At 36.9% G+C, this 21421-nt stretch overlaps 1 protein-coding gene and 1 long non-coding RNA gene across 2 annotated transcripts; both read left to right on the plus strand.

Annotated features, from left to right (window-relative positions):
* Window positions 1–1132: 1132 nt before the first annotated feature.
* Window positions 1133–16643, plus strand: LOC115214872 (zinc finger protein 91-like; the record flags this gene model as incomplete). The annotated part of the gene is made up of 5 exons (XM_036505571.1): window positions 1133–1376; window positions 4490–6684; window positions 15703–15853; window positions 15938–16213; window positions 16382–16643. Coding segments are annotated over exons 2-5 (2454 nt in total), but the record flags the coding sequence as incomplete, so codon positions are not given.
* LOC118764623 lies at window positions 8928–13087 on the plus strand. The gene is made up of 3 exons (XR_005000437.1): window positions 8928–8939; window positions 10483–10487; window positions 12503–13087. It is a non-coding gene; the product is annotated as an uncharacterized LOC118764623 (long non-coding RNA).
* Window positions 16644–21421: the final 4778 nt, after the last annotated feature.

The raw sequence follows: 21421 nt of genomic DNA on the forward strand, positions 1-21421 counted from the left end.
GCCGACTCCAGAGGTGCTTTTTTAGCCTTCCGAAAGCAACACTTGCTTTCCTAATTCTATATGGAATTTCATCATCCAAATTGCTATATCTATTAATAGTGTTTCCCAGGTAGACAAATTGATCAACTACATCAAGTCGTTTACCATACACATAGATATTTGGTACACTATACTGCTTACCAGGGGCAGGTTGATGCATGACAACAGTTTTCTTGAGATTGACTGTCAATCCTAAGGCAGTGCAAGCATCAGAGAATGCATTCAAAATGTGTTGCATATCAATCTCTGTGTGTGCTACTAGCTCACAATCATCTGCATTTATGTACATACTTACATGCATACGTATATACATATCTATATGTAGGCACAGGACGTCACAAAATATAAACAACAAAAAATACAAAGTATGACATGGAATAAGGACTTTTTTTTTTGCAAGCAACGAAAGAAACCAATGGAAAACAAGACAAGCAACACAAGGAACGACCCTCCATCAGTTGTCGGCTGTTTTTCTAATCCATATTTCGAGCAATTCACGACAAAGTAAATCTCTGGGATCTTTTCGGTTTGAACGGGAGTTTTTTAAAATAATTTCCACGTAACTAAACACTTTTAAACTTCGTATACTGGTAAAATGTGTTTATAAAACATCTTTTTCTCTTGGCTTTATTGAGAAAATTCTATAGTTTGTAAGATATTTGTTGTTTTTCTTCTTCAATTTCTGCAATTTCAACCAATCAATGACGTCTATTGGAGGTGAAAACATTCTGTGCCGTATGAATATGTCCCTCGTTTAAGAAACAGATTGGGTTTAATTTACATTTCTGAAGAAAAAAAGATACCCTTCCCCCCATCCCTAATCCTAACCCTAAAACAGATTGAAAGGCAATAGATCGATACTAGGGGCATAATTATGGGTGACAATTTCATATGACACCGCTAGAAAAAAGTGCCCTTCAAACCGAAAAGATCCCATCTCCATAATATATATATATATATATATTACGGAGATGTACTTGCATAGCAAGTGACCTGATCTGATATCGTGTGCTGAAACAAAAGAAGTTGCAGCGTAGAAGGTGTATATAAGCCATTTAAAACCGTTAGAATCACTTCAACTTTTAAATTTAGTTTGCCAAAATATTTTCGTCGCTCAGAGACCGCGACCTGTTCACTGACAAAATTCCGACATGCATATGAGTGTGTGTGCGTGTGTGTGTATCCATATCCAGAATTCCCTTCATATAATCTGTAAACATCCGGTTCCGGTAACCAAAGATCGATTCCTGTTTCTGGCTGCTGAATTGTCTATTCTTCTCTTGTGTTCAATTCTTATAAGATTAACCCTCCACACCTGAATACCCCTCTTAAGAAAGGTACGAAGAATACAGCACTTTGTTTATGTCTCCAATTATATAGTCTGATATAATATATTTCACCTTCCTTTTGTCTCTACACATCTTCTCTCACAAACATTCGTACACAGATACACATGTATATATACTCTGCACATATATATTTCCTGGGTTTTTCATAGAAATACGTAAACGCCCCAATATACACTGTCAGACTTGACAGACTTCGACAAGAGTCTTCCTCTGCGATGTTGTCCGATTTTAATTGTTTACGTTTTACTGTTTACTCTGTTTACGTTCAATATATTACAGTGAAATAATTTGTAATTCCCAGACAGCACATGTTATTGCGATATGAAAATACCGATTCCAGTGTGAGCACTTTTCAGTTAAACATGTTTTAATTAGAAGAGAATAATGTATCTTGAAATAGTGATAATAGTGTCGCTGAGAGGACTTTATTAGTCGGTGCTAATGCGAAGTCAATATAAAGACCTTCACCCGAGAACAAAAAAACAAAAACCCAGCCTGGGGTGGGTGTGTTAATAAGTGTATGGAAAACGAATATGAAAAAAAAAAGCGCGCTGATGACCCTGGAGATGAGGGGTGGGGAGGGGACTTTCGGAAAATTCACAAGATCCGATTTTTTCCTCATAACTTCAGGTAAAATTGATATATATTGATTTACCGATTTCTTTTTATGGAACCCCACGTTTTTGGTTATGGAGGATCTGATTCGGGGAAAATTTTTTTTTCAAAAATCGCATTTTCAAAATTTCAGTACCTCCCTTCACTTTTCACTTTTTCCGGAATTGGCGATGTGTTTGCCGGTATTTCTATTGTTTACGTTTTATGATAATTAAAATTCATTGGTGATCGGCATATGGATTGTCAAATAGCTTTATATGGATATTAGGTTAAATGGTAAACATGCTGAAGATTAGATGAATATTTCAGTCATTCATTCAATAATTTCGAGATAAATATACTTAAAGAAATGAATCTAATTAGGTTAATTACAATTATATTCCACGAAGGAAAATGATACGAAACTTGAATTGATTTCCTCAATTAATTTTTGGTGGAGTTTCGGTTCTGGACGCCCACGTGTTGGATGTTCTCCGTTTTGACAATGATTTTTTTTTTGACCACAGCCTTCGAAATGATGGGGTATCTTTTTATTTTAAAAAAATGGCAATCCTTCGGTTTAACTCGACAAAACAATAACAAGACCTTTCCAGCACACCCCACGACTACCTTCCTCGTTTTTTTTTGGCACTCTCACATGCATTGATGTTATTTTAATACCCCCCCCCCCCATAAACACATGTCTTTTGCTGGGATATAAGCAACAAAAGTAAAGGTAGAGGTAAGGTGTAGGATCCCACCCTTCCGTTTTTTTTGTCTCATTCAACAATTTCTTTGCATTCTGATGTTTTCGATATAGGAAATTAAGATTTGCAAAAAAGCATGTTTTCAAACCAACCAAGCAAAGCTGTGCGTAAGAAAACATTTACTAACAGAAAAGTATGCTATTAAAATAAAGTATGTTTTATGTACCTCTTTTTTAAAATCACTGTGGATAGATTCCAGCAACAATCTTCTCAGGTTCTCCAAAAATTTAAAATTATAAACAGAAATATCTAGTGGGGTGTGTTCATTTTCAGTCTTAAACAGTGCTTGCTTGGTATAGCATTCTTCTCTATTTGATAACCTATTTAAATGGTTTGCGATCTTTGTTCTTCGTCTCATTGAAATTCTAGAAATTAATTCTTGAAATTATGCATTTTTTTGTTGGTTGAAAATTCTACTGGAATTGTATATGGTTTGCATGATTGTCATAAAGTGTTGACTTTTGTCAATAAAACTCCACCCTGAGTCCTTTCTTGCCTGTCAGTATGGAATAAAACATTCTTTGGTATCTGTGTTTTGGCAGATGCATTTATGTTAGTGTCATGCATATTGCTTGATTATGTGTAATTAGGTCTCTCAGGTATGCGATTTTAAATTGCCTGGTATGTCTTACAAGGCCTTTGGCATTTATCAGTAAAATTGTGGCATCAGAAGTGACCTCTGGTGTGGTGTTTGCAGCAGTGTCAGAAGTGGCCACTCTGTCTCTTTTGTTGTTTGTGGTGGTCTTGAGTGCTGGAGTGCACTTTGATTCTGTATTAGGTGTGGGGGGGGGGTGATCCAAAAGGGGTCTCGGAGTAGCATCTCTGCCTTCCTGAGCTAGTTTTCCACCACATTTCTTAAAAATCGTGGTAGAGGCCTTGGTCTCAAGACCACTCATGTTTAGAAACTGAGGTTGGGGGTAAGCAAGAGCATGCTCCCCATAAAAAATCCAGCTCCATAAAAGCCTCATGATAGCAAAGGAGAATGGGCACCAGCCAGCCAGCCCAAAGGTTGGGGTGGGCTGCACCTGCCTACCTCGGTTGCTATGGCGTTGAGGTAGATCTGGCCACCCCTGTTAACAGGAACAAAACCCAGATTTAAAACACTGGATGATGATGATGATTTGATGTAAACAGGTCAGCTGTGTTACAATTCTCTGTGCCATATTTAAAAAAGACTGCTGTTTGGCTGCTGTCCATACTGCATATGTATATTGTCTTTTCTTGCAAGCAGTATGTGCATCATCAGCGTATTTCCAGGGTAGAGATAGTATGTGCTGTGACATGGTTGTGTGCCCCTGCTGATCCTCATGGAAGTTTTTATTCCATTGGTGACAGTTCTCACAGGGTTTGGCATAAGCAAATTGACAGCCTGTCTCTGTGTCATTTGCTACCATTTATATAGGACTTACAGATTACATAGGCCTTCTTTTCCCAAGGTCTCTGTTTCTCCTAGTTCTACTTGGTGCTCACCTTGGACTATTGGCCATTGTCAGCTTGCTCACTTGCTTGTATCTGTTCTTCTATCTTTTTTTTGTTTCTTTGTGAAATTTGGATTTTAATATATCATTGCATTACTCATAAATAGGGGTGAGCATTTTGCATTTTAGCAGAAATTGAATAGTTAAATTTAAAGGTTCAGGTAAATGTTTATACTCTATAAATATAGAAATGTAGTAGAATTTCTAATGTTGAATCTTTAAGTATCCTCTGTGTCTTATATAGTTTCTCTTTTTACTTCAGAATATCAGATGGCATTGGATTAAATGGACTCTTTACATCAGCTGCATCGTCATCTATGTTTATCATCTTATAGAGACGAATGGAAGGTGTTATACAAAATAGGTATAACTCAATCTATATGTCTTTTGTAGAATAACTGTGAAATGGTTCCTCTGAGTGAAATTGTTAATAACATTTCTCTATTTCACTATTTGGAATTTGTACCAAATGTGTTTACTTTCTAACTAGACTTGGAGAAATTTTATAAAGAAGCATGCAACATCTTCAGATATGGACAAAGATCACAACTGATGGAAATATAGATGTAGAACTATTTGTAAGTACAAAAACAAGAAAATGAGCCATATCTTGTGGAGACAATAAAATTATGGAAAACTAATTTTGAAAGAAACTTAAGGAATAAACATGTTTATTGAAAGCTGCAAAAAACATGGGAAAATCATATCTCTGTAATATCTGTGGTTTATCATTCTGTAAAAATAGTTACTTAACTACTCACAAACGTATTCATACAGGAGAAAAGCCATATTACTGTGATGTTTGTGGTAAATCTTTCTCTCAGTCAGGCAGCTTGACTAAACATAAGCACATTCATGCAAAAGAGAAAGCATATCACTGTGATATTTGTGGTAAGTCCTTCACTGAAGGAAATTCCTTAACTACACACAAGCGTATTCATACAGGTGAGAAGCCGTATCACTGTAATATCTGTGGTAAATCTTTCTCTAGGAATGATTATTTAACTAACCACACACGTATTCATACAGGGGAGAAACCATATCGCTGTGATATCTGTGGCAAATCTTTCCCACAAACGTGTCGTTTAGCTACCCACAAGCGTATTCATACAGGAGAGAAACCATATCACTGTGATATCTGTGGCAAATCATTCCCACAAACATGTGGTTTATCTACCCATAAACGTATTCATACAGGAGAGAAACCATATCATTGTGATATCTGTGGTAAATCATTCTCTGTAAATAGTACCTTAACTAAACACATACGTATACATACAGGGGAGAAGCCATATTGCTGTGATATCTGTGATAAATCCTTTTCTGATTACAGTAGCTTAACTGCACATAGACGTATTCATACTGGAGAAAAACCATATAATTGTGATATCTGTGGTAAATCATTCTCTCGAAATTATCATTTAATTACTCACAAACGCACTCATACAGGAGCTAGGCCATATCATTGCGATATCTGTGGTAAATCATTTTCTCAAAATGAGCACTTAAATTCTCACAAACGTATTCATACTGGTGAGAAACCATATCGTTGTGATGTCTGTGGCAAATCATTCTCTGGAAGTAATAATTTCACTAACCACAAGCGTATTCATACAGGACTGAAACCTTATCAATGTAATATCTGTGAAAAGTCATTCTCTGTAAGAAGTAACCTAATTACTCACAAACGAATTCATACTGGAGAGAAACCCTACCACTGTGATATCTGTGGTAAATCATTCTCTAGAAAATATCACTTAACTACTCACGAACGCATTCACACAGGGGAGAAACCATATCACTGTGATATCTGTGGTAAGTCATTCCATGCAGGAAGTAACTTAACTACTCACAAGCGCATTCACACAGGGGAGAAACCATATAGCTGTGATATCTGTGGTAAATCTTTCTCTAGGAATGATTATTTAACTAACCACACACGTATTCATACAGGGGAGAAACCATATCGCTGTGATATCTGTGGCAAATCTTTCCCACAAACGTGTCGTTTAGCTACCCACAAGCGTATTCATACAGGAGAGAAACCATATCACTGTGATATCTGTGGCAAATCATTCCCACAAACATGTGGTTTATCTACCCATAAACGTATTCATACAGGAGAGAAACCATATCATTGTGATATCTGTGGTAAATCATTCTCTGTAAATAGTACCTTAACTAAACACATACGTATACATACAGGGGAGAAGCCATATTGCTGTGATATCTGTGATAAATCCTTTTCTGATTACAGTAGCTTAACTGCACATAGACGTATTCATACTGGAGAAAAACCATATAATTGTGATATCTGTGGTAAATCATTCTCTCGAAATTATCATTTAATTACTCACAAACGCACTCATACAGGAGCTAAGCCATATCACTGTGATATCTGTGGTAAATCATTTTCTCAAAATGAGCACTTAAATTCTCACAAACGTATTCATACTGGTGAGAAACCATATCGTTGTGATGTCTGTGGCAAATCATTCTCTGGAAGTAATAATTTCACTAACCACAAACGTATTCATACAGGACTGAAACCTTATCAATGTAATATCTGTGAAAAGTCATTCTCCGTAAGAAGTAACCTAATTACTCACAAACGAATTCATACCGGAGAAAAACCCTACCACTGTGATATCTGTGGTAAATCATTCTCTAGAAAATATCACTTAACTACTCACGAACGTATTCACACAGGGGAGAAACCATATCACTGTGATATCTGTGGTAAGTCATTCCATGCAGGAAGTAACTTAACTACTCACAAACGCATTCACACAGGGGAGAAGCCATATCGCTGTGATATTTGTGGTAAATCTTTCTCTCAAAGTAGTGAATCAAATACTCACAAACGTATTCATACAGGAGAAAAACCATATCAGTGTGATATCTGTGGTAAATCATTCTCTCGAAATGATCAGTTGGCTGCACACAAACATATTCATAGAGGAGAAAAACCATATCACTGCTACATCTGTAGTAAATCATATTCTCGCAAAAGTCTCTTATCTACACATGAATGTATTCATGCAGAAGAATAACTGTCATTCTATGAAAAAATATCTCATAAAGATATTCACACTGGTAGAATATAACAGTATGATATTAACCTGCTAACACTATATTTTACATAGCTTCAACTATATCTACATTGGTGAGATTGTTTTAATTAAAACACACAGTACTCATGTTCTCTGAAGTTCATCAATACAACCCCCAATGTACTCTTTCCTCTTTGTCTTTTTTTTTTGTTTTTTACTTTTTCAAGTTGTGCATTTGTATACAAAAAGCTAATTATAATTTTTTCATTTTTATTATTTTTAATTTAATGTTATTTTTTTGTATTCCCTCTAACATTTTCTGAAAAGTAAAAGATACTATCGATTCATTTAAAGTTGTTGGTAAATAGTTCAGAAACGTATTCTCATAAATCAGGGATAACATCAATGTATAATGTAAGAAATAAAATGCATGAACCATAAAAAAATATTTCATTGGACTTTATTTCGATATCTTCTGTGTTTAGGATCTTCTACATATTCTTTCATTTTTATTGATTTAAACTTTATGAATGTATCCCATCATAGACCTGTTCTTGATGAAATATATTTTCATTTCTTTTCTTTATATGATGATATTACATGGCGGTGCCCCAGCATGGCCACAGCTCGTGAGCTGAAACTAGATAAAACAAAAAAAAAAAAAATGTACATATACACACACACACACAAATTTAAGTTGCAATATATAGATTCAAGTAATTCGGTAATGCTCATAAAAAAGCTCTTAATGTATCATTGATAAAGTAAATTAATTGTATGTTTTTGAGTTCCGAAACAATTTGTTGTGATTATAGGATATTTCCTATTGTTAAATAATAGTTCATCAAATATTTCTCTGTCATTTATGTCTTTTTATGTAAGTATAAACACACACACAAAAATCTTTTGACTCTTTCCTCCTGTAGAACGACCGTGCGAAAAGGAGATGGTGATGAATGAATGACTCCTTTAAACACTGCACGGTCGCCTTTCAATAAAAGCCAAAATATGGATAAATGAATTCAAGTGCCAGAATGAATAAGGAATAGACGACACAACCAGAGACTATAAGAGAAAGGTTTTTATTTAGATGTTAACATGTGGGTAGCAGAGTGTGTGTTTGACATAAGCACGTACATAATAATAATATGGACAGGCCGTCATGCATACAATAATGTGTTAGCTGAGTGTGTCTGTGTGTTCAACATAAGTACATATATAATAAGAACAATAAGACAGGCCGTCAAGCATATAATAATGTGTGTGAGATAAAATACAGAGCATAGAAAGTGTTTTCAATAGGAAGCTAGATGAATGTTCAGACACACGGTAAAAGATAATACCAGTTCGTAGTAAGAAACACAGTAGTAATAGTTCTGTAACAAAGAGGTTGAGGTCACAAGGCAGAGGCTGGTTGGACACCTGAGGCTTCTATGCTGTGCTGGGTTACTTGGTGCAGAAGGTTCTCGCAGGTTGAGCTAGCTGTTAACCATGGTGAAATATTCACAAACAGTGTGAAGTTAAACCTAGGCGAAGTTGATGTTGGGCATCGTTAAGATGCAGGCAACGGTGGTGGAGACAACATTAAGATCGAAGGCGATGGTGGTGAAGGTCCCGAAATGCTGCTAGTGTTGGTGTTGTGATCGATGGAATTGGCTGGTGCTCTGTTATGGTTTGTTGATCTAGCTTTTAAAGAGATTAGCAGGCTCCAGAAGAGAACCTAGAAGACTGTGTCACGGGACCTTATCAGAAGGCTGCGATTGGTTGGGTTGCTCAGTGGTGCGAAATAAAGCAAGAGACAAACTGCGCTAATACCAACACAACTGGGCCTTAGCTGCCAAAGGCTAGCTGTTATCTGCTACGTCTGTATTTGTGTTATATATGTCAGTGAGAGAGGATGTGTTTCACTAAGGGTCTGCGACACACCGTAAGCAAATGTTTCAATTTCTTTCTGTCGAAGGCATACCAAATGAAGTTATAAGTGCAATCTGCTCTGTCAATGCAGACTGCAGAATTTTCTTATATACTTCTGACACAGTCACCAACACATTTGCAGTCAAAGAGAGTTCTCCAAGGGGACACACCTTAGCTCCTTTCTTTTTCATTATAGTCTTCAACTATGTACTACGGTACACTTTGGTATTAGAGCAATGCATAATTCTCTATCCCAGCCAAGGTTCATATTATCCAGCATTGTACCTCACTGACCTCAAATTCACAGACGACATCATACTCATCTCACACACAATCACAAATATTCGAATTCTCACAAACATGGAGTCGCCTTCCATTGAAGTTGATCTTTCAATAAACCACTCAAAGACAAAGACCATAATCTTTGGTAAAAAATGCTGGTGTAGGTGATCTTACACTTTCATCAGGGCCCATTGAGTCAGCTACTGATTTCTGCTAACTGGGTTCTTGTATTTGCTCTTGCAGCACAGATGTTAAAATTCATAAAGCAATAATATGGTCAGCATCTGACAAGAAATGGAAAACTTTGAAAGCACCACAGCTGTCATATGATCTAAAACTATGCCTGTTTCAAACTACAGTAGAATCTACTCTGAATGCTGGTCTGTTATGGTTGCCCAACAGTGACCATTAGATGGTACATATGCTCGACTTCTGCGTAAGGCCTTTAACATCTATTATGCCAACCATATATTAAACAAGTCACAACATGGATCTTTACTGCCCGTCAGCCAGACAATCAAACAAAGGCAGCTAACATTCACAGGCCACTACTTGCGTTGAACAGGTCAACTTGTCACTTTTTTTTTTTTTCCATATACCAGTAGTTCTCAACAGGGCTCCATGTGAGCCTTGGGAGTCCATATTAAGATTTTGTTGATAAAATTTATCTGCAATAAATTGTTTATACTTCTACTATACACAAAATATTTTGATTTTTTTAATATAGTTCCTATTATTTAATTATAAAAATACAGTAGGATCTTTTCTGTTTGGCGACTACAGTTTCAAAATTCAAAGTTTATTGAAAATTTTAAAATTTGGTACATTAATGCAGTTTTCCAAGTTGAATTGATAGAGTTATTTCAGTCATTTGACTGCGGCCATGCTGGAGCACCGCCTTTTAGTTGAGCAAATCGACCCTGGGACTTATTCTTTGTAAGCCCAGTACTTATTCTATCGGTCTCTTTTGCCAAACCGCTAAGTGACGGGGACGTAAACACACCAGCATCGGTTGTCAAACAATGCTAGGGGGACAAACACAGACATGTATATATACATATATACGACGGGCTTCTTTCAGTTTCCGTCTACCAAATCCACTCACAAGGCTTTGGTTGGCCTGAGGCTATAGTAGAAAACACTTGCCCAAGATACCAAGTGGGACTGAACCCGGAACCATGTGGTTGGTAAGCAAGCTACTTACCACACAGCCGCTCCTGCTTTCCAGAAAAATAAAAAAAAAAACGTTATAGAGATTTAAAGTTTAATCATTTTCATCCAGTCACGAAACAAGATTTGGAAGTTATCATTTTGTATGTGACTACACATTTTGTCAACATCTTGAAAATAGCACTTGTTCTTTTATATGAAACCATAAACAAATGAATTGCGCACGACATATAACCCTCATAGCTTTTTTTTTTTTTTTGGTATTTTCAGAAAATTTTTATTAATTTTTATTCTAAACGTGGGACTTCATATGATTATGTAAAAAAAAAGCTGTGGAGATGCGTGATTTAAAGCCTATTTAGCTGTTATTTTTAGCACACCTCACAATCACCTCAATGACAAACAAAAAACGAGTAAACAACACGTATTTTATAGTTTTTAGCATTTAATGTGATAAACAGCACAATACGAACCAAATATTTCTCAAAATAAGAAACTTATAGCACATTACAAATTAAATGTTAAAAAAAAAACAAACAAACATCTCAACAATCTTCCCAGGACCACCTTAACTAGATGATGGAGCAGGTCCTCCGCATATACTTCCCTAACATAGCTGTTATAATCAACAGCTGTGCAATGGCTCATCCCCTGTTCTTCAACACAAAACTGGACTGAAGTCAATTCCTTAACCCATGAGTAAAGTAAAAGCACTAGAGTCCGAAGAGGAAGAGCGCCACCTTCAAACCATGTGTCTTTCCTCCCTGACACAGACTCCATGCATCGCCAATACATATTCTCACCACGTTTTCTTGTACTCATAAAATGCTTCTTCGTTTTGCATAATTTTCTTTTGAGTATAACACCCTTTTCTTGGGAGTACGAAACTGCATCCTCTTTTGGTGTGTGATTTAAGGCCTATTTGGCTGCTATTTTTAGCATACACGACAACCATCTCAATGACTGGAACATATTAGTCAACATGTTCTTTCTGACAGACAAAATAGTTCGCATGTTTGGCTTATTACTATGGAAACAGGCATGAATGGCTAAAATTACCCCAAATTTTCGAACTTTAATAGCTAATAGCATTTATTTATGGCGAAAATAAATTTCATGGCATTGATTAGCATATAAAAGTATATCATTACACTGAATATGAAATCAATTCGAACAAAAGAGATTGATATTGGCAGCCAAACAGAAAAGATAGAATGTGTATGGAAGCCCCGTCGAGTAAAATAGGAATCAAAGTGATTGGGGGCATGGACAAAAATTGGTTGGGAGCCGGTTCTATACCTTGTAGGGACGTTATGGTTTGGTGATCAAACCCATTTGACGCATGTCTGTGAACTTATGCGAACACAGGACCGCGCATTGTCTCAGAGTTAGTTCGCGTAATGTTATCTCGTACAGTCAAGAGAGACATATGCTCCCGAGCTGGAGTCGACGTCTGCGTGTGTATGTGTTTGTATAACGAATAATTTTTTTAAAAAACACGTTGCATTGAAAATATTACTGCGAGTAGAAAAAGAAACTAGTATAATTCACTGTGGATAAAAGAGATAAAAGCAAGTTGATTATAATAAAATATGAAATTACAGCTAAAAAATATAAAGCCAGTTTGAGAAGATACGAAACTTTGGCTAATGTTGCTTGCTTAACATTGATGTAGATTCAATTTACTAAAACCTATGAATCTCAAATTTAGCAGCGAGATAATTTCTTTGGTAATTTTGTAACAAAGAGCAACATACTAATTCACTGTTTACACCTGATTACGGTAAGTTGACCTGTTTTAAATCTGTAAATAATAGAATTTTTATTTACACTCATTATTACATTATGCGAAGGAGGTAGAATTGACTGAACAAAACAAGCCATTGAAATAACCGTAATCAGTTTGAAAGTTACATTATTTAGTTTGTGGGGGTTCTCGACTGTTAACAAAAATGTTTTTGATGTCGTTTCCGTCTCGGTACATTGAAGAATCAAACGATGCTCGGCTATTCAAGTGCTTCCTTGCCGTCATACTTGCGATAATGCTAAGGGTATTTTGGGATGTCTGTACTGGTATGGACATGTGCTACAGATGGATGAGGAAAGCTGTGTGAAGAAGTGTCACTCCTAAACAGTAGAAGGAACCCATGGTAGAAGGAGACCCAGGAACACATGGGATGAGGTGGTGAAGCATGACCTTTGAAAGCTGGACCTCACAGAGGCAATGACAAAAGACCTAGGCCTCTGGAGATATGCTGTGACTGAGAAGACCTGGCAAGTATAGTGAGATCACAGCCGTAGCCTACACCAGTGTCGCATAACCAGCCCACTTAAAAAAGTACCTTTGGATCATTGGGCGACATGACGTGCTCGAGGAGACCTATTGAGTCAAGTAAAATCAAAGTCAAATAAAACCACACTCAAATAGAAATTGTAGTTGTGGCTGATGCCTGACTGGCTCCCGTGCTGGTGGAATGCAATAAGCACCATTCATGTGTGGATCGTTGCCAGTGCTGCCTGACTGGCTCCCATGCCGGTGGCATGCAATAAGCACCATTCATGCGTGTGTCATTGCCAGTGCCACTTACTGGCTCCCGTGCTGGTGGCACGTAAAATGCACCATCCGATCGTGGCCGATGCCAGCCCCCTTTCCCCGACTAGCTCCTATGCTGGTGGCACGTAAAAAGCACCCACTACACTCTCAGAGTGGTTGGCATTAGGAAGGGCATCCAGCTGTAGAAACATTGCCAGATCAGATTGGAGCCTGGTGCAGCCTCCTGGCTTGCCAGATCCCAGTCAAACCATCCAACCCATGCCAGTATGGAAAACGGACATTAAACGATGATGATGTTGATGATACTGCACACACCAGTCAGCATGAATACTTCTTTCTACAGCTTTTTCATAAAGTGGTAGATTCAAGTTCATTTTCAGATTCTCAAATAGCCAGTGGTAAAATTTTTACCACTTGTAAGAGAGAGAGGCATTCTTTAACCTTTGGCTTTCAGGTTACTCTGTCAAATGTAATGCTTATTTATTCATATTGTCTTGAATTAATCATGCATTATCTCATAGCTTTGATATTTTAATGATGTTATTGTTTATTATTAGAATGACATTGTAGAATAGGTATGAGAGGCTGGATTTGGCTAGTTTAAACATAATACAGGTAGAATATTTGGTTTAGATATGACTGGTTTAAATGCTAAAAGGCTAAACTTACTCTGTTGGAGAATGATGCCCAGGAGGATGTATGAGCTTCTCAAATAACTTTAGGGTTGTTTTCAACATGTAATCTAATTTGCTTTAGCTTTAAGCTCAGAGATCAACATATATTAGTTCCCAGAGACAACCTGTCTTAAATTCCTCTGCTGTGGCATGAAAGACAATGACGAATAGGAGGGGACTGAGAACTAATCTCTGGTGAAGCCTACCTGTATACTAAATTCGCCGTATACTCATGGCTAACTCTTACTGACAGCACCCCTGTACATGACTTCTATGGTTTTATAAACTATTTGTCTACCACTAGCTTCCTCAGAGACCACTACATTACAGAGCGAGGGACTCTGTCAAAGGCTTTCCCAGGTCAATAAGTGACAAGTACTATGGTCTACTCTTAGCTCAATACTATTCTTGTAGTTGTTTGACTAAGAAAATAACATCAGTAGCACTTCTTCCTGGTACAAAACTGAACTGCATTAACAAATTAAGAAATAATTCAATTGTTGAGATAAATGTTTAGATGTATAGTTTATCAATATAGAAATGGAGCAAAATGTCTACTACTGAATTTTGAATATCTTGCATATCTTATACTGTTTCTATTTTATTTCAGAATATCAGGTGTCATTGAATCAAAAGAACTCTTTACATCAAATACATCATCAATATTTAGACAAAAAAATAGAAAATTTTTCTATATAAATATTTTGTGGAATTACTGTGTAGAATCTGTACAAGATTAGTTTAAATCTAATTAAAATTGTCCCAAGTTACAAAAGAGTTTTCAGCATCTTCAGATATAGAGAAATAAAGCAGTTTATACAAATATAGCAGAAGAAATATTTGCTTGGAATAAAATGTAACAAGGGAAATAAGAAAAATATCTGTATATTGCAGTAAGAGAAGAAAATGACAGAATTATGTGAGGCCCAGGTTTATGGTAAAACACAGTCTAAAAGGATTGATTTTCCTAATGAGATACTAGAAGAAAAAGGAAAATCATCATACAGCTGTGATATCTCTAAAAAATCATTCTCTCAGAAATGTTATCTAACAAGTCGCAAACGTATCCATACAAGAGAGAAACATCACTGTGATATCTGTGGTAAATCATTTGCTGGAAGTAGTGATTTAACTAAGCACATACGTATTCATACTGGAGAGAAACCATATCAATGTGATATCTGTGCTAAATCATTCTCTCGTAATAGTGATTTAACTACTCACAAACGCATTCACACAGGAGAAAAGCCCTATCACTGTAATGTTTGTGGTAAATCATTCTCTCAAGGAAATACCCTAACTAGACATAAACACATTCATACGGGAGAGAAGCCATATCACTGTGATATTTGTGGTAAATCATTCTCTCAAAAGGATCACTTAATTACTCACAAGCGAATTCATACAGGAGAGGAGCCATATCATTGTGATATCTGTGGTAAATCATTTTCTGGAGGAAGCAGCTTGATTGCTCACAAACGCATTCATACTGGTCAGAAGGCATATCACTGTGATATCTGTGGTAAGTCATTCTCAGAAGGAAGTAATTTAACTAAACACAAATATATTCATACAGGAGTGAAAGAATATCACTGTGATATCTGTGGTAAATCATTCTTTCAAAAAGGTCACTTGATTAGGCATAGATATATTCATACAGGAGAGAGGCCATATCACTGTGATATCTGTGGTAAATCATTTTCTGTAAATGATCACTTAATTACCCACAAACGTACTCATACAGGAGAGAAACCATATCACTGTGATATCTGCAATAAATCATTCTCTGGAGGAAGCAGTTTAACTAGACACAAACGAATTCATACAGGAGAGAAGCAATATCACTGTGATATTTGTAGTAAATCATTCTCTCATGGAAATGCCTTAAATACTCACAAATGTACTCATACAGGAGAGAAGCCATATCACTGTGATGCGTGTGATAAATCATTCTCTTTAAGAAGTCACTTCACTATTCACAAACAAATGCATACAGGAGAAAATACATATCAGTGTGATATATGTAGTAAATCATTCTCCAGAGGAAGCAGCTTAACTAGACACAAACATACTCATACAGGTGAGAGGCCATATCACTGTGATATCTGTGGTAAATCATTCTCTGAAGGAAGTAATTTAACTAAACACAAATATATTCATACAGGTGAGAAACCATTTCAATGTGATATCTGTGGCATATCGTTCTTTCAAAGAATTCACTTAGTTATTCACAAACACACTCATACAGGAGAGAAACCATATGGCTGTGATATCTGTAGTAAATCATTCTCTCAGAAAAGTCACTTAAATACTCACAAATGTACTCATACAGGAGAGAAGCCATATCACTGTGATGCGTGTGATAAATCATTCTCTTTAAGAAGTCACTTCACTATTCACAAACAAATGCATACAGGAGAAAATACATATCAGTGTGATATATGTAGTAAATCATTCTCCAGAGGAAGCAGCTTAACTAGACACAAACATACTCATACAGGTGAGAGGCCATATCACTGTGATATCTGTGGTAAATCATTCTCTGAAGGAAGTAATTTAACTAAACACAAATATATTCATACAGGTGAGAAACCATTTCAATGTGATATCTGTGGCATATCGTTCTTTCAAAGAATTCACTTAGTTATTCACAAACACACTCATACAGGAGAGAAACCATATGGCTGTGATATCTGTAGTAAATCATTCTCTCAGAAAAGTCACTTAATTATTCACAAACGTACTCATACAGGAGAGAAACCATATCATTGTGATATCTGTGGTAAATCATTCTCGCAAAATAGTGATGTAACTAAACACAAACGTACCCATACAGGAGAAAAGCCATATCAATGTGATATCTGTACTAAATCATTCTCTGGAAAGGGAGATTTAACTAAACACAGACGTATTCATACTGGGGAGAAACCATATCACTGTGATATCTGTGGTAAATCATTCTCTGTTAGTGATGTCTTAAATAAACATGTTCGGATTCATACAGGTGAAAAACCATATCACTGTGATGTCTGTGGTAAATCATTCAATGTTAATAGTAACTTAAATAAACACAAACACATTCATATGGAAGAGAAGTTATATTCCTGTGATATGTAGTAATATATTCTCTTAAAGACATCACTTAATGACTCCTGTATATTCATACAGTCCAATAAACATATTAATACCATAAATTCTATGAAGAATTATATAACCTTAAATGTATTGACACTAGAAAGAAGTAACAGTATAATAACAACCTCCCAAACTATATAACCACAACTATGATGACATAACTTACTACTGTGATAATCTAATAAAGTCATTATTTCAGAATACTCATCATTGTCAGCATCTTACATCTGCTTTCCAACCTGGCATGGGTTGGAAGGATCATCATGGTCAAGTCAGTTCTTATTGAGAGTCACTGCTATCATAGACTGACACTTGTACATGTCATTTTGATTTAGTTTCTATGGACAGATGTCCTTCCCACTACCAATAATTTCACAGTATCCTGGGTGCATTTTCTCATAGAATTAACATTTGGGAGGTTGTAAGGAAACCTATGCTTTTCCACCTGTTTGCCACTCATCTGTTTGTTCGAGAAATCATAGACGATAAAGTGTCACAAATGCAGGTTTTTAAAATACAATCAACATAAACAAAATAAAAACATCAGGTATCACATATTTTGTAACAGTGATTAGAAAATATATATAGAGAAAAACAATTTGTTTTAAATTTCTGAGCGAGAGATATACAGTAACAGTACTGAATAGTAAAGTTTATATGCCAACAGAATGTGTGGCAGTCCTATAAAGGACGATATTACTGTTATTTTAGCCCCAGGAAAACATCTTTTCCAGCTGGTTATCGACACACAGGTGGTATAGAATCAACTTTATGTCATTGCTGACAAAAAAAAAAAATGATATGAAATGTTCAATACTGAAATTACCAGTCTGTGAGAGAAAATATTTTTAAAATGGGTTTTGTAAAGCTACCAAAGTTGGAGGTACAGTTTATTTTCAAGGATCCACCAACCATAAATAAGATCTTCCAATTCATGAGAACTATAAAACGATTCAACAACAGACACATTTAACTGTTCTTTTTCTTAGTTTTTTTCTTTCTTTTAATTCTTTTAAATAAGGTTTATCATAATATGGCCACTGTGCTAAGAAGCAGACAAGTAATGACAGGTTGAGAGACTTACCTGAAAACCTGGTATTTCCCTCTGACAAAACTTAATAAGTACACAACACATTCCTTGGATAATGAAACAGTACTTTTAATGATTCTACAAAAAGAAAATAATTGTGTGTCTCCTTGTCGTAAATCTCTGTGTTACCATGTATAGCAACCACACCATTCTACTTCATAAAGATAATTGTAAGTACATCCTGAATTCTAGAAAAACTACACACACAGTTTTATATATCAGCATGCACCACACACGAATATATACACAAAGCGAATTTAAATCATACTTTCTTCTTTGCTGAGGCATTGCAGTGAGTATCGTGTGCACATTATAAACACACCAACCATTGACTCCTTACATCTTTTGATTGTACATATAATTGTTTTTTTTTTCATTCACACATACAATGAGGAAAGCAGGAGCAGTTAACAACAAAAAAAAGATCTTATTTATTTATCTCCTTAACAAGTGCGCACATTATAAACACACCAACCATTGACTCCTTACATCTCTTGATTGTACATATAATTATTATTTTTTTTTATTCACACATACTATGAGGAAAGTGGGAACAGTTAACAAAAAATAAGATCTTATATATCTCCCTAACATGTGCGCACATTATAGACACACCAACAATTGACTCCTTACATCTCTTGATTGCACATATAATTGTATCTTGTTGTATACACGCATACAATGAGGAAAGCGGAAACAGTTAACAACAATGACAAAAAATAAAACATCTTATTTATCTCCCTAATAGGTGTGCTATATCTTCACGTCATTTTTTTTTCTTTGTTTACCTTTGTACTATGGTACGGATGGGCAGACAGAACAAAACTGCCACGGTATCATCCGTGGATGAGCTGTGCGACAAAACTGGTCGCTGTCCTAAAATGGAGCGTTGCCCGGCAAATCACATCTGTCATCTATGCACAAAACTCGAAAATTCCTTCCGAAATAGATGGGTTGAATGCAGGTATCAAAACAAGCGTCTATGCAAAATCTCACAATGAGGGGCCGTATCGGAGTGCCTTGCTCAGCAATTTACCCATAGCTCTTATGTAACCTCGACGCATCGAGGAAGTCCCTGAATCAACCACTCATGAGGTAATTGTCATCGGAGTATCGGTGTAACAAAAACCACAACCATCTTCAAACTGCCCGCTTTGACTGGAATAAAGCAGACTGGGACTCTTATTGTACCTAGCTGTGACGCCCAAACTGGCTCGAATTTTATGCCTCTGAAGATGTGAACACTATACTTCAGAACATTCTGAATTCAATATGGGCAGCATGTGCAGCATCAGTACCACGCAAGCACAAAAAAAAACACCCAATAGTGCAATTTGGGAGACTGCGACAGTCCGACTTGCCAGAAAAGAACGCCATAATGCTGAACAGGAATACAAATTGCACAAATCAGAGATCAACAGGAAAAAGCGCAATAGATCAGCCAACCATCTCAAGCAGGTGATAAAAAAGGCAGTGCTTGAATTCAAACAGTGCATAGCAACCAACCCTGATAGCAAAGTGTTCTGGAAGTATGTACATTCAAAGCAGAGACCTCGCTCTCCAGTTGGTCCCCTTTGCAATCCCCACACAGGACAGATTACTGGCAATCCCAAAGAATGTGCAGAAATCATTGCTGGATACTATGCAGGCATCTTTACTGTCGAAGATCAAAATGTTCCATCTCCATCACCTCTGATACCGACTCTATAACTACTATGAAATTTACACCAGCAATGCTACAACGCCACCTTAAGAATAAATGTAACTATGCCTTTCCTGGTCTCGATGGTGTTACATACCTACTTCTCAAATGTGGTGGGTACTTCTAAGCCAACTTTCTCTATTCTTCCAATTCTGTCTTGACAATGGTGTTACTCCAGAGCAGTGGAAAACTGTCAGTGTTATCCCTCTGTTCAAAAAAGGTGACCGCACATCACCTGTCAACTATCGCCCTGTTAGTCTTACTAGCTGCATCGCCAAACTGATGGAATCCTGTGTCAGGGAAACCCTCTGGAACTTCTGGAAGTCTCACAGCCTCATCCAGCCGTCACAATTTGGATTTATTCCTAACTCCAGCTGCTGTAATCAACTCATCGAGTTTCTTGAGGACCGTTACCCAAATCACTGATCGCGGATCCTGGGTGGATGTTGTTTACCTGGACTTTCCTAAGGCTTTTAACTCTGTGCCACACAAAAGACTTATGGTGAAACTCTCTGCGTTGGGCATAAGAGATGAACTCCATAACTGGTTGAAGTCCTTTATTTTCGGCCGAAAAGAGGTTGTCACAGTTCTAGGACTGCACTCTTTGCCCTATGAGATGACATCTGGTGTACCACAGGGATCTGTTCTTGGCACCCTTTTATTTGTTGCATATGTTAATGACATAGATGCCAACTTAAAGAATGCCACAGTGCTGAAATATGCAGATGACATCAAGCTGTACCTTGAAATAAAGAGGTCAGATCCTGTACACTATAGATCTCTATTGCAAGCAGACCTGGACACAATGCAGCAGTGGATCATGGACTGGCAACTCAAGCTGGCTGTGGACAAATGTACCACCATGCATTTTGGGAGGAGAAACCCAGCGTCCACTTACTCCCTCCACAACACTAATCTCAAAAAGTCTTCATGTGAACATGCCCTGGGTTTTATTGTCGACAGCGATTTGTATTGGACAAAGCACATCGCTAAAATTGCCAAGAAGGCTGAGGGTGTCTTGGCATCACTCACCAAGTCCTTTGTGAGCCGCTCTCCGGCTATCTATCTGCGGCTTTATATAGCTATGGTAAGACCTCACCTGGAATTTGCATCACCGGTCTGGAACCCCTATCTTGCCCAGGATATTAATCGTCTGGAAGCCGTTCAGTGACGTGCAACCAAAAGAATACCCTCCATCAGGCATTTGCCATATTCTGAACGCCTTACTTCCCTGGGCATGGACACATTGAAACTCTGACGTCTGGCAGCTGACTTGGCAGACACCCATAAAATTATTAACCATCTTACAAACAATAACTCTGAGCACCTTTTCAAACTCCACCCGTCTAACACCCATGGACATATGTACAAAGTCAGAAAACAGCACAGCTCCCATGACTTTAGGAAACATTTTTTCATGCTGAGAGTTGCTGAAGCATGGAACAAACTGCCGGCATCAGTTGTTAGTTGTCGGAGCACTGCATCCTTCAAAACTTCCATGCTTTCTGAGATTCGCCAACACTACACCTGATTTTCTCCCCTCCATACACACGCAAGCATGTATCTGACTCATACATTGTTCGCTTTCCAGACATTTGTACATTACTGCATATACTTTAT

This window comes from Octopus sinensis, linkage group LG8 (assembly GCF_006345805.1).
Source record: "Octopus sinensis linkage group LG8, ASM634580v1, whole genome shotgun sequence".
Classification (NCBI taxonomy): domain Eukaryota; kingdom Metazoa; phylum Mollusca; class Cephalopoda; order Octopoda; family Octopodidae; genus Octopus; species Octopus sinensis.